The sequence below is a fragment of the Hyaena hyaena genome, unplaced genomic scaffold (genome assembly GCF_003009895.1).
Source record: "Hyaena hyaena isolate Hyena2069 unplaced genomic scaffold, ASM300989v1 scaffold_97, whole genome shotgun sequence".
Lineage (NCBI taxonomy): Eukaryota > Metazoa > Chordata > Mammalia > Carnivora > Hyaenidae > Hyaena > Hyaena hyaena.
Window position 1 is genome coordinate 3,799,819 of NW_024080728.1, and position 13,886 is coordinate 3,813,704.

General features: G+C 43.7%; 1 protein-coding gene across 1 annotated transcript in view; it reads right to left on the reverse strand.

Annotated features, from left to right (window-relative positions):
* The window catches only part of LOC120233744 (calcium-activated potassium channel subunit alpha-1), a gene marked incomplete at its 5' end in the record, with an annotated part of 183,225 nt that overhangs the window by 74,216 nt on the left and 95,123 nt on the right, over positions 1-13,886 (reverse strand). Inside the window, one exon of the mRNA XM_039235190.1 lies at positions 7,719-7,812. Coding sequence (XP_039091121.1) covers positions 7,719-7,812 — 94 coding nt within the window. The remainder of the gene's footprint in view (positions 1-7,718; positions 7,813-13,886) is intronic.

Here is a 13,886-nt window from a genome sequence, read left to right on the forward strand (position 1 = left end):
AACGTTGTTTTTATCCTTTATCCTTTTTTTTTTTTTTTTTAAGTAGGTTCAAGCTGGAGCCCAGCTCGGAGCTTGAACTCAGGACCCTGAGATCAAGAGTCAGATGGTTAACCCACTGAGCCAACCAGGTCCTCCACAAGATGGTGCCTGAAGTGCATCCTTTACTTGCTAGAGCTTTGGGGCCTCATTTCTCTCTCATCTCTCCTATCATTCCAAGCATCCCAAGTAGGTTGAGGCCACACCCTGCAGTGGTCTCCCAGAGAGACTGGAGGCCAGATAAAATGTGGGAGAATTTCTCATCCCTCTGCAAGTTCCTTGTCCCAGTGGCAAATACTAATTCTGTTGAGTGGATCTATCATGTCAAGCACCCTTGTGGGGCTGTTTGGACATTTTTGAGGCCTCACGGTTTGTTTCACACGTTTCTCCTGAAGCTGCCCTCCTCCATAATCAGAGACAGGAGTTGTTTTCCTTTCCTATAGGAGCTCCTATAGAAGTGAGAGGTGCTCCTTCAGAGAAAATAATTTGTATTTTTGTCTCATCCATTACATGTAGAGCTTCTTGAGGGCAAGGGGAACTCCTATTTTACTCTTTGGTGAATTTCCAGAACCCTGCAGAGGACACAGTAGATGCTTCATAAACAACCAACTAACAAAAGAAGCCGATGAATGATCTCTAGTCTCGGACTCTAATCTCTTGACTGTTAAGCCAGTCAATGGAAACTCACTAGAGCTTTTAGGGAGAATAGAAAATGTGCCCAGTGACAGTTTATTCACCTTTGATATCTTGTGGTAATTTGCCGTGGGAACAGCCAAGGCTCTTGCACTCTGCTTTTCAGGGACTCTATTTGAAATAGGGCATCTTGATCTAAAGGGGGACTCTGAAAATAGGACTTTAATTGGCCTAGCTGTCCGAGTGTGCTTGGAGCCAGATGCTGTAGCTGATCAGCAGGGAGGACTCAGGTTTGATCGTCAATGGTGGTCAAGACAGGTGTTCTGAATGAAGCCCCTATTTAGTGCTCCACTGTCAAGTCTGAACATGTCTGCAAGGAAAGCCCCTATTACATCAAGCTTCTTTCATTGTTCTGACTTATGGAAGAAGTGATTTTCCAAGTGTGGCCCCATACCAGCTGCATCAGTGTCACATGGGAGCTGGAGAGAAATGCAAATTCTCAAGGCCAGCCAGACCCACCGAATCAAGCTGTTTTACCAACATGCTGTAGGTAATTCTGATGCATGCTGAAGCTTGGGAAGCATTGCTATAAAGTGTTTCCCAGATGGAGAAACTCTCTGGTTTGAGTCAGTCGTACCAAAGCTCGCAACTGTTTACAGCAAACCAACTAAAATGCTGTGGTTCGATCCAGCAAGTCCAGGGCCAGAGCAATGCAAGCAAAGGGTCTACATACAGAATTTAAGGAGGCACCTCATCTGGCTCACCCTAGTCCTGGACCTCTAATCCTAATGGATAATTACAGGGCTGATGACAAAAACACATCCAAGTTGCCCACCCTGATGCTCTGTGACTCTGTGGAACCTGAAGTGTTGTGTCACTTGATGGGGTTCCCAGTCTGGATTCCAGTCTCACATTCTCTCTCTTGCTGACCTCCACTCCCATGTACTGATCAGCAAATAAGCAGACATAAAAAGGCAAATGAAATAGAAGTTCTTGTGAAGTATGCTTCTAATTCAGTTTTCTAGTCTCCTTTCTATTCATTTCTTCTTCCACCCCATGAAAGACAAGACAGTTAGTAACTAAGTCCTTGAATGCCATGTTCAAGAATGACAGGCCATGCGAGTGAGTGTGTGACTGTGCAGAAGAGGGTTTCAGGTGCACCTCATCAAAAGGGCTCATATTTGGGTGTTCAGCACCATAAATAACCTGCCTCATTCTGGGGTGCGTTTCATTTCTGGGCAGATACTATTTCCTGTTATGTTGCAAGGATACTGACTTTTGGTTCATGTTCCTACCTTGGCTCATTCTTCAACACTGCCTCCACCCTCCTGTGTAATGAGCATCTCTCCTGAGACATAGCTGCCCCTATACCCCCCAACCAACCCCCATCTCTCACCAGATGGCCATCCCTGGAGCCACCTTGATAAAATGTTTGAGCCTAACCACTCTGCCCAAACCAAAGTCCCTTTCACCTTCTCTGCCTCTATCTACATAAATTTTTTCCCCGCCTAACAAGTAAACAGTCAAGAGCTACTGCCACCTAATACATCATCTCTTGTTAGGCAGCCACCACTCTAAAAGCAAAAAGGAAATTACTGCCTTTATGTCTGGGAGACAACCTGGGAGGAGTGACAGATTCTTCAGTCCTAGAGGAGAGCGTGCAAGATGCTCTAGAAATGAGAGGATGGGATAATGACCCTCTGCTGAGCGTGCAACTTGTCCAGAGACCTGTGTCAAATTCACCCAAGCCCTGGTATGATGAGCCCCACTATTTCTTTCTTCTCCAGTCCCATGGGGGCCTGTCACTTGCTATTTGTGCATTCAGAGGTGAATTTTCTTGGCTAAGCTGTCCCTGCCTTCCTTCTTTATTCTGCCCAGTTGAAGGAACAGCAAGAGTGGCATTCTGTCCCCAACTTGGACCAGGCTCAGGACAGTTTGCCATTTGCTATTACTAAAACCTCTCAAGTTGCCAGTCGTCACCAAATACCCTATGAAAGGTATGAGTTGAAAGAGAGAAATGGGTCTTAACAAGCAGATGAGTTTATTTCACTTGATGATCAGTAAATGCCTAAGAGGATACTCTGTTTTCCTCAAATCATATTTCCCCTCCTATTCAGCAAAGTGATCTCTAATATTTTCTGGGTCTTGGAACATGAACTCCCCTCACCTGTTCAATCCCACTGTTTTCAGCACAGCCAATTATCCTTGATAGCCTGGCTGCAGGCCATCTTTTTGGTAAATTGTCTACCCAACACATCCTGCATGAATCGTCATGCCTCATGGCCCCTCTATCTTGCTCCTCCAAGTTTTCTAGATCCTGGTGAAGCAGGTGTAACATGAACTGATATCAGGAATGCCCTGTGTCCTTCTTGGGAAGAGTGTGGCCCACTTCTGGTCCACTATTCTACAGGAGACCCTGAGTGGCTTGGCATCCAAAGGACCTTGGCAGAGAGCTGGGGCTGGCTGGGCCTTCTCTTCACACTTTTCTATTTATGTAACATATGTCTCCAGAAGCCTGTTCTGATGGAGAGTCCTAAACTTCTCCTTGTACTGCCACCAGTGATCCTCCCAAAACACTGCCTCCTCAAGAACTTGCAAGGGTTTCCCAATGCCTATGACAGGCAAAGGCCTTCATAAGTGGGTGCAAGAATACTCTCATACTTCCAACTCCAGTTATGCCACCCCAGGGACCCCTTGCTCCAACCACACCAAGCCTTCTACAATGGCCTGAGTGTTCTCCTTATTTCCTTTATTGGACAGAACAGTGAAAGAGTTCATAATATGGGCTTAGAAACTAAACTACGTGGGTTCAGTCTTCCTAATTAAGGAAGATGCACAAGATTCACTAGACTTTATGTCTCTGTTCCTCAGCTTCTGTATCGGTAAAATGGGGGAAACTGTAATTCCTCTTCATGGACTTATAGTTAGGACTCAGTGTGTTCACAGGCATAAAGCTCTGGGAATGATGCCTGGCATCCAGTAAACAATGAACAAGGGTATGTATTGGTATTACTGGAGAATTCTCCTCATCACCCAAGGCTAGGTTTAAATAAACCCTCCTTCACAAACCAGCCTCAGCCTCCCAAACCAGAGGTAGTGGCAGCTCTCTCTGTTCTCACGGCCTATGCTAGTACATCTCCAAGCTCTGTCTATTCTAATTTGCCATATACACTTATCTGTCTCCTACATTAAACTGTGACTGCTTTGAAGACAGAGACCTACTCTGACCCATCTTACTTTACACTCTTCAAAGACTTACTCCAGCCTTGAATACAGTAGGGTTTTGTAAACATTTGCTGGATGAGAATTAGTCTGAGAAAAGGACAGCTGAAATGCACAGCATTTTTGGGTCCCATTTGAGAATACAGTACAAGAGCCTAGGCGTTTACTCTGTACTGTCTACCCAATGGAGCAATATTCCTAGGATCTAACAGCATTGGTGAATACGACTCTGTGAAGGTGGCTGTGGAAAGAACTGATTATGATTATAAGCTGGGCAGGGATTGAGGGAATCCACAAATCTGCTTCAACTATAGTCAAAATGGTGCCCAGTGTGCTTTTTTCCCCCTAGAGAATCTTTCTAGAGAGCTTTCATTTGATATTCAGTGGGGTCTGTGAGACCCCCAAATTACAAACACTTGACTTAGTTATCTAGAGACAATGTTCTTGTCCTCTCCAGCTTTGCAATGGAAGAACATAGCCTTCCTCCCAAGGACGGACTCACTAGCAGGGACAAGTGGGCACTGAGTGCTTGCTGATTTTAAAGGGAAACTAGGAGAGGCTCCTTAAATCATTCCATGTTAAGAGACCAACAAGGAAGGCAAATAACAAGAATCTGGGAAACTCCATGGCCTGTTCCTCCTTCAGGGGATGTGAAGCCCAAAGTTATCTGTCATGACACAGGAATCCCTGGTTTGGAGCACAGACAGTTGCCACTTGGCTCAGTCTGGCTGCGAGAGTTGTTGTCTGTCAGGGTGACTAAAAAACATAGTGCATCAGGATCCAGACACACAAAACGAGGCTGTTCACCTAATGAGTGTGATGAGAGTTAAGTGACATTGAAAAACCCGGGTAAGTCTGATACCAGAACAAAGGGGAAACAAAGACCATTAGTGCAGCGTCCCGGCAGCATTTCATGCTGGCAGATGGGTTGCAAGAAACCCTTGAGCAGGAGCCTGTTTTATTTGCAGAAGCCACAGTGGTAAATTAAAGCCCATCGTAGCCCATTCTGGTCTCTCCAGTTTCTCTTGGTGCTGTTCCTATCACCGCCCATAGGCCACTAAAACCTTTCCACGTTCAGAATGATTGATTCTGCTCAAACAAGCAAGCCACAAGCTCATGTTGAAAAACCCACTTCAAATAAGTCATTAGCTTCCTTTATGGATTTTTCAGGTCATAAGGAATAGCACCTAGGAGTCCTATCTTCTGTAGAGAGAAAGGGAGTATTTGAAGAGGTGGGGCGACCTAGTGGGCAACCACCAGATGCCGCATGAGCCCCTCTCTTGCTTTTCAGTCAACAAGAGACGTAAAACAGAAACAGGTGCTGGCCACCTCACTGCTGGTGCCAGGTATTCAACAAACGAAACTGCCCAAGGGTTCTCCATTCACATGCCGGAAGTGGAAAGGAGGGCTTGGCATCCTGTCTTTACTTCCAGAGCACTTGGGATACAGAAAGTCATGGTAAGGACGGAGTGCCTAAGACTTTCTGACTCCTCGTGGGACAGGCCATTCGAGCTGAGCTGTAATTGAGACCACCGTGGGCAGGTGGGGTAAAGCAGTAGCTGTGGCCATAGCAGTAGCCCAAAGGCGCCAATACCAGAAACCCAAGTTCCGTAGCTTGGCAAGTTTCGGCTCACCGCCTGACCCACGTTTAGCAATTCTGATGTACCACGGAGCAGACAGCTCCAGCCCGGGATGACTGCTCCCTCAGCCCCTCTCCAACAGGCAATGAAAGCAAGACCCACTTTGAAAATTCTCCCCCATCATGCAAACTGACATAGGCATGCTTTTCAAAAACCCACAGCCAATCTGTTGATCATTACTTATTTACAAAGGCCTTCGGGCAGAAAGTCCTGTAAAAACCATGCTTGATACGGTATACACTAGCTTTTTCTGCTTGTGGAAAAAAAGTCCCCCCAAGGCTACCTCAAACCATCACTTTCTATTGCACATAAAATGTAGCGTGTAACACTAAAGTATTTAATATATATGGTATAATATATCTACAGGAAAGGCATTTGTGTAGAAGTATGTTACCCTGGATTTGGTAATTTGATGTTTTGCTGAAGGCTACGACTTAAAAAAGCTTCCACCTCATACAGAAGACCTGTCATCTTGGTACCCAAGAGCCAACAGAATAAAGAAGTACCCTTAAGCAGCAAAACTTTGACACAGCTTTGAAGCATATGAAAACAGTATAACGCCTCAGAATTATTATTACTCAAGATCAAAGAAATGAGCCATACTTTACATAGCAAACAGGGACAGGGAATTTGGCTCCAAAGGTTTCAGATTTTTCAGACTTCTCTTTATTTATTTATTTGCTTCTCTAAATTTAGGCAAAAGAAAGCGCCTGGGCTTTTCTCTACTTTAAAGGGATAAAACTATTAGCATTAGATAAGGCGATTACCTAAAGGTGAGTAAATAGGAAATGAATGGTAGCATGACAACTGGCATCATAAAAATGAGAAGCTTGGCAGTTGGTGCATTTCATTGCTCCTCATAAACTGTAAACAAGCATGTAAATCAGCAACACCCCAGCAAGACTGAGCGAACGGGCAGGCAGAAGACTGGTAAGGAAACATTTAATAGGAAGAGATGATCATAATGGAAAAGGACACGGGGCATCTTCCATGGGAACCTGTGTCCTCGACCACATGGAGGACTGCCACGTCTATGTCCTAGAAGGGTGGCCGTGGAGGGCCAGGAAGATGGGAGTGAAGGGAGGGAGGGAAAAGCAGGGGGGAGTGGCCATAATTTTATTTCAGTAATCAAAGGGAGGAGAGTAGTCAATGGCAATAAAAAGAAGAAAGAAACATCAAGATAGCAGGTATTTCCACGACTGTAATCATTCAGGGGTCACTCCTGCTTTGTCACTAGGGTGTTGGAGAGTTAGGATGTTGGAGGAAATAAGCACAGGATTGGCAGATGAATCGAAGACAACCTGGGGAAATGAAAGATCAAGAGGCCCAGAAGAGAAACCTGCAGAAGTCTGTTGAAATCTGGTTTCATTTGCCATTTCCGAGAGGAAGCCATAGCCAAGATAAAAAGAATGACAGGAAGGAAGGAAGGAAGGAAGGGGGAAAAGGAGGAAAGAAGGGAGAGAGGAAGAGAGGAAGTGAGGAGCAAAGGAAGGAAGAAAGAAGAAAGGAAAGAAAGAAGGAAGGAAGGAAGAGGGGAAGGGAGGAAGAAGACAGAGAAAGAGTACACACACGCTGTATTTCATAATTAATACTGCTTTTAGCCTGAGCAGAACTGGATTACTTTTGAACTTTGCTTTGGCAAGTCCACAGATTATTAGACTTTTTTATCAGTCAAAATCAATTAACAGAAATTTGATTTCAATCGACAGGATAAAAGGAAGGTAATCTTCAGGTTCATTTTTGATTGTGATGATACATCTCACATATGGCCTTAAGTACAGAAAACAGTCCTCGGAGGGACTCCAGCAGAAAGAGACTTGCCGGAGGCAAACTAACCACACGAGTTCCTCTGATTGGTTGCCGCCGTCATTAGTGCCACTGCTGTTTAGGAACTACACATAGACAGGACATGGTGACAGCTAAGACTTTAAAGCCTATGTATTTTTCAAACAGCTTTTCAAACTGTTTTTCATGACAGAATTTTTTCAGCTCTATCATTAACTGCTGACAAGCTGACAGAATAAATACTCCAGCCTTTAAGAAGCCACCTAACGATCGGTCCCCTCCCCCGCCGCCTCATGCTTGCTGGGGAGGGGAGGCTCTGGGCCTGGGCAGGGTGGGGAGGGGGCCGGGAGAGAAGGCGAAGGAGCTTAACGGGGCCTGCGTGGCCGTGGCCCCTCTTCTTACCTCATCAGCTTGGGTGAGGAGCTTGGTGAGTTCCGCATGCCTCCGTTCCGCTGCTTTTTTTTGGGGGACAGTGTTGATGGTGGCTCATCTTCAACTGGAAATATAGGCAACTCATGAGATTATGAACAGTTTGAGGGCAGACTGTGAAATACAGGCAAGCTATCAAAGGACACACACTCACGGCTCAGTCACTCACTAGGAATTCATGGCTGTCTTTTAGGACCCAGTGACAAAGACCAAATGTGTTAGTCAAAGAGGCCGGCTTAAGAAAGGTGAAATCATCACCCCTTAACACTGCAGCCTTTGAACATGCACTTGATACAGACTAAACCAGTTTGTAAAAGCCCTACCATAAGAAAGGAAAGAAATCAGGATTTATCTGTATATAAAATACATTACATATATGGGAACACTCAATCATTTTTCTTAGAGTTAATTTTTAGTTACTTTGCTGAGTAATTGAATGGGTTTTCTCATAACCAAAATCAGAAACAAAGTTGTATGGGAAAGAGCTGCATAGTAGCTGCCAGCCAGCTGATTCTAAAAATGAACCAATGTAGCTGGTGCCTAATCCCCGCACACCAGAGGAACAGCCTTGGAGAAGGGCAAGGATTTGAGGCCTTGACAGCCAATGTTTCAATCAGTCAGGGCTGGGAACATTGATGCAAGCTGGCTCAAGGATCCATAGCCCATCTCGGCTCTTGTCCCTGTACCTCCCTTGAGGGAGAGCATGTGGGGCCGTGCACACAGGATCCTTTCTTAACTCATTAAGACTGTGCTGTGAGGTGGGAGAACCGAGCCGGAGAAGAGCACCTGCATGAAGGAGGAGGTTGCCACTGAATGGGATCTTGGATGATGTGGTGGGGGGCAGGGAGGGAGGGCAGCGTAGGGGGTCAGAAACCAAAGGCTGTTTTCTAAATGTCTAAACCACACAGATCGCTAAGCAATATGAAGCCTCACTCACAAACAACACAGCGCACTCTACTGCTTTTGCCCAAAGACACCCGCTAATAAGCTTTATAGATGTATTAGCCTGCATCATGCTTCTTTTTAAGAGAGCTGCTTGATAATTAGCAGATGCGCACCCAGCCTGTCATCCAAGGGCATCAGCGGCAAAAGTCTAGCCCTCCTCTCCCCACCCCCACAATTCAGGCTAAAGCTGTAATGTCAAGAAGGAAAAATAGGATCCTTGGATTCTTAGAGTTGACTGCAACACAGATTGGGAGGAAGCACCCTTGAAACTCGGAATGCACGGCAGTTACCTTAAAGCTAAGAAGAGAAATATTAGCAGTGATGATATCAAAAGAAGCTTGACATATGTTAATGGGGTACAAGTCTTAGGTGAGGTGGGGAATGCCATCTCAGCTATTTGAGAATGCCCAGGAAGACACACATCAGGGCATGCATTATATGGTACTTCCCTGAAAACCCTAAATAAATTTAGTGTGTTACCATACATGGTTCCAAGGGACCATAATAATCCAACTATCTTCCAAACCTGCTTCAGAGTATCCCACTTGATAGGTTCCCCTAATCCACTGTTAGTCTAGGGTCGTCTATATTCTGGCTGACATATGGAAAGGGAGCAAGAATGCAGTCTGAGGTGAGAGTGAGTCCAGAAGGCAAGGAAGCACCTACAAATGCCCACAGCCTGCTCATCCCAGCAGCTGCTCCCCACCCCCGCCCTGTTCCCCAGAGGCCCAGGCTCAGGCAGCGACCCTATCAGTCACTTAGGGCTCTAGGCAGGAACTATGTGGTTGGGAAGGATATCGCATCTTATCAGAAATGAGTATCCACAGCAAATCACACAGAGACTAAACAGCACTTAAAAGATTAAAGGAAATAAATACAAGCCACATAAATGGTATTGAAAAAAATCACTTAGAGTTGATATGCATCTCTCGGCAAGCAAACAGGCACTCTGAGCTTGACCTGAATTCATCTTCCTTTCACAGGATAGGAGGCCAGGCATCCCAGGTTAATAATGGGGTAGAAAGGCAGTGAGAGAGAGAGAGAGAGAGAGAGAGAGAAAGGTGTGTGTCTAAGTATACTTCGGCACTTTCCCCATCTAAGGATGGGGTAGAAAGTCTTGCATTGACTCCACCCATAATGCAAGGTCACCTTTTAATATGGACTGCTTGCAATTGCTGTACTATGTTCAGGGTGACCTAGATTAGTTGAGTCACAGGACAGACTAAAATAACATGTGTGCATGTGAGTGGCTCTAGTGGGGGTGAAAGTCCTTTCCTTCTTTATCACACAGGCCTCCTTAGGCTTAGAGTGACATATCCAGAAAGGTTCTTTACCTAACCTAGGCTACTATAACATAACTTCATTCAAGGCCACCAGATGTTGTCACGGTTTTATCCAATTTATACACTGAGTCTATTTCAGTTAAGACCTGAACAGAAGGCACACTCATTGGCATTTCTGGTGGATTGCTTTGCTTAACTATTGTTTCTCCATTTGCCCTGGACCGATAATAAATAACCTGCTTTGGTTAAGTGCGGGCTACCCTTGTACCTTGTCACTGTTTGTTTACCTGCAGTGATCTTCAGATGGAAGACGTGTAAGTTAATACCTGTTACCCAGCTCCAGGGAGACACTTGGTTCTAGCGCTAAAATTATACCTCCTTCTATGCAAGGAAACTATTTATTTTCATTGCACCTCAGAAAGATCATCCATCATAATCATGCTGCATTTAAACTGGGATTTGTTCTCTTAAATGAAACTCATGTTCAAAGGTTTCCTCCTGCACTCACAGGCGTAGAAATACAGATCTGTTCCCTGAAGAAACAGGGGGAAATGTCTTCAGCTTAAATATATGAACGCTGGGTAATGGAGACCATTACATATGGCGTAGGTCCCACGAGAGAAGCAGTGATAAGTTCTTTCTCATAAGTAGGTTATAAACCATATTTAATTATTAGCCTTTATATGGATTCTATCAATTTCTGCATATTTAAAGAAAGCAGACCTAGAAAAACTTTTAGTTAAGCTATAAAATATAATTTTCATTTCATGGCTTCTGTGACTCTATGAAAGGAATAAAAATTGAATTAAAAAGGAGACTTAAATTTACTTACTTTCATGAGAGACAAATGTATTGAAGTAATTGGCCACTACCTTATGCCAATGCAATTTTTGGGCTCCTACTTAGCCTGCTTTTTGACTAATTACAATAGACCTCTGTCTCCAGCATTTTCACCTGCATCACGCTGTGGAAGTGCATGAAGATATGATCTCTGAAAGGAATCTGACTTACCAGCTTCTTTAAAACACAAACAAGTTCAGGAATCTGATGTGGAATTTTTATAGGAGCTGAACTCCATCCAGTCTCCCAAGTCCTCATAAAATTCAAGGGCTTGTTTTTGCACATCCCTAAGTATAACACTTAATGTGCTGTTGTAACTTCCCAGCGCTCACTTGTCTAATAGGCACTGAATCTAACAGTTTTACAGTTTAGGAAGACTCAGTGCTAGAAAAATGTCAGGCAAGTCTAATGAGGCTTCAGATCCCTTGGTTTGCGCTAGAGTTTAATTTAAAGTTACAATGATGTTTTAACATGTTTGCTTATACTTGACTAAAGAGGATTCATTATTTCAATGACATAACCTCCAGACAATGTTCTGGGAATTGATTTAAGATGTGGTGGTAATTCCAACAGCCTTAATGCAGAGTCGAACATCTGTAACAACATTTTACTTGACTCTTCATCGGCATTCTGTTTTCAAGCAAAAACAAGGCAACATCTTCCAGACACACTGGCCAGAACTCTGGGCTTATTTCAAGATGATCCTATATTTTACTGGATTTTATTTTAAAAAGAAATATCTTTTTTTTATTGGCCTAGCCAGCTTGCAAACACTGTGTCAGGGTTACCAACACCTCTTTGCGGGCCTTTTGAAGGAAATGGAGCCAGGATTCCACCTTTCGGCTTTCCTAAATAACCCAGTGCTGACATGATGGATCCTATGTTCAGCGCCAGCCTGGGGCACATTCCTTCTTCCCTGTTTCCTCAAGAGGGTGTAGGGGGGCTGAAGCCCTTTGACACTTAAAGGTAATTTGTTGGCTGGAGTTAAAAAACAGTTCAAAGCAAATAAATTCGGAACTGCAATAAAAGGCAAACAACCCGTAAACATGAGTCGACTGGCTATCTCCATTACGTTATGAATCACCACATCTGGAGAAACCCACATCTGCACACACTTAGCAGGTCATTAGTAATGTCATATTCACACTGGAATCACTCAGAGTGAGCGGCATGCAAAGTGGCTTGAATGCAAAGGCATCTAGCTAACAGGGCTTCTGACTAAAGTCTTGAGCAAGCTGCTAGTTTGGGGGCAGGGTCGCTTTAATTGTTATTTATTGTATTCTACGGCTTTTCTCTTTCATACTTTGCTGCCCAACAAGCTGAAGGCATGCTGAAATCGACAATAGTACATCTTTCTTCTTCAACTGAGCTCAGCATGTTAAGATAGAACACTGAGGGGTGCAGTTATTAAAAGGACGGGCTCCAGAACTCCTTCACCTGGCTCGGTCACAAGCCGAGAATTGTGAGCTGTATCCTTGAACTCAAATAGGTCTTTGGGATAGCGCGATCTAGCTGCAACCTTGACTGCCAAACAATAACGATAAAAGAAAACGGAAATGAATCCTTTGCAAAATTTTTCATTAGGAAAGTTCCAAATGAGTTTTAACCTTAAATAGAATGATAGCTTTACATGAAAAGGGAAATTTCTTCCTCACAGCTGAACTGCAGTTTTTCTTTTACCCCAATGACTTCTTGAAATTCTTCTTGCTGTGTTTTTGTCATCAGTGTCAGAAGGCATAATATGTCAGAAAACAATCTCGTTTGTGAAATAATTTCCAAAAACTTACAGAGTACCTTTCTCCCCATGACAGACACAGACACTGAAAACTCAGTTTAGCAGCAAGACCAGACCCATTATTTTCTGAAGTCCGCTAGAATGCATCTTACTAAATAATCATTATGCTGCAAGTCATCAATCCTCGCTGTTTTTTAAGTAGCATTTTCATCCCACACTGCAGGCTTGGTCACTTGGTTGTGATTGCTGCCTAACTTATATTAAATGCCATGGGTTTACTACTCCTAAGAAAGAAGGATGTGTAGCATCTCCTTGTGTCATGAGTGACAAAAACAAAACAAAACAAAACAAACCCAAAAGTGGGTGCGTGTCCAGGATACAAATCTTGTCTTACTAAAACTGAAATTTGATCAAAAAGAATGAGATCTTGCCATTTGCAACAATGTGGATGGAACTAGAGTGTATTATGCTCAGTGAAATAAGTCAGAGAAGGATTAATATCATATGATTTTACTCATATGTGGAATTTAAGAAACAAAGCAGATGAACATAGGGGAAGGGATAGAAAAATAAGATAAAAACAGAGAGGGAGGCAAACCATAAGAGATTCTTAAACAGAGAACAAACTGAGGGTTGCCAGAGGGAAGTGGGTGGGGGATGGGCTAGATAGGTGATAGGCATTGAGGAGGACACGTGTTGGGATGAGTACTGGGTGTTATATGTAAGTGATGAATTGCTAGGTTCTACTACTGAAACCAATACTACAATATATGTTAGCTGACTTGAATTTAAAGAAAGTTTTTTAAGAAGGAAAGTAGGAAATTTTGCTTCTGGTGTGTGTCTAATTTTGAGGATGAGGTAAAGATGGGAAAGAGAAGAATAGAGGCTGGCAAAAAAGTGTTTAGCAGACTTAAAGTGTATACTTTCTTTTATTTTTTTTTAATGTTGATTTACTTTTGAGAGAGAGAGAGAGACAGAGACAGACTGTGAACAGGGGAGTGTCAGAGAGAGAGACAGAGACACAGAATCTGAAGCAGGCTCCAGGCTATGAGCGGTCAGCACAGAGCCCAACGAGGGGCTCAAACACCTGAGCTGGGAGATCATGACCTGAGCCAAAGTCAGATGCTTAACTGACCGACCGAGCTACCCAGGCGCCCCTTAAAGTGTGTGTTTTAAATTTAAGACTGTTTACAGTAAAAATAAACATTCGGCATAGGTTAAAAAAAAATGAAATAAAAAAAAAAGAGGGTAAGGAGAGAGGGTGAAATTGCCAGACGAGGGATGTTAACAGTGTGCTTCCCACTTTCTGTGTGTTTACCAAACTTTCTTCCCAAGAAA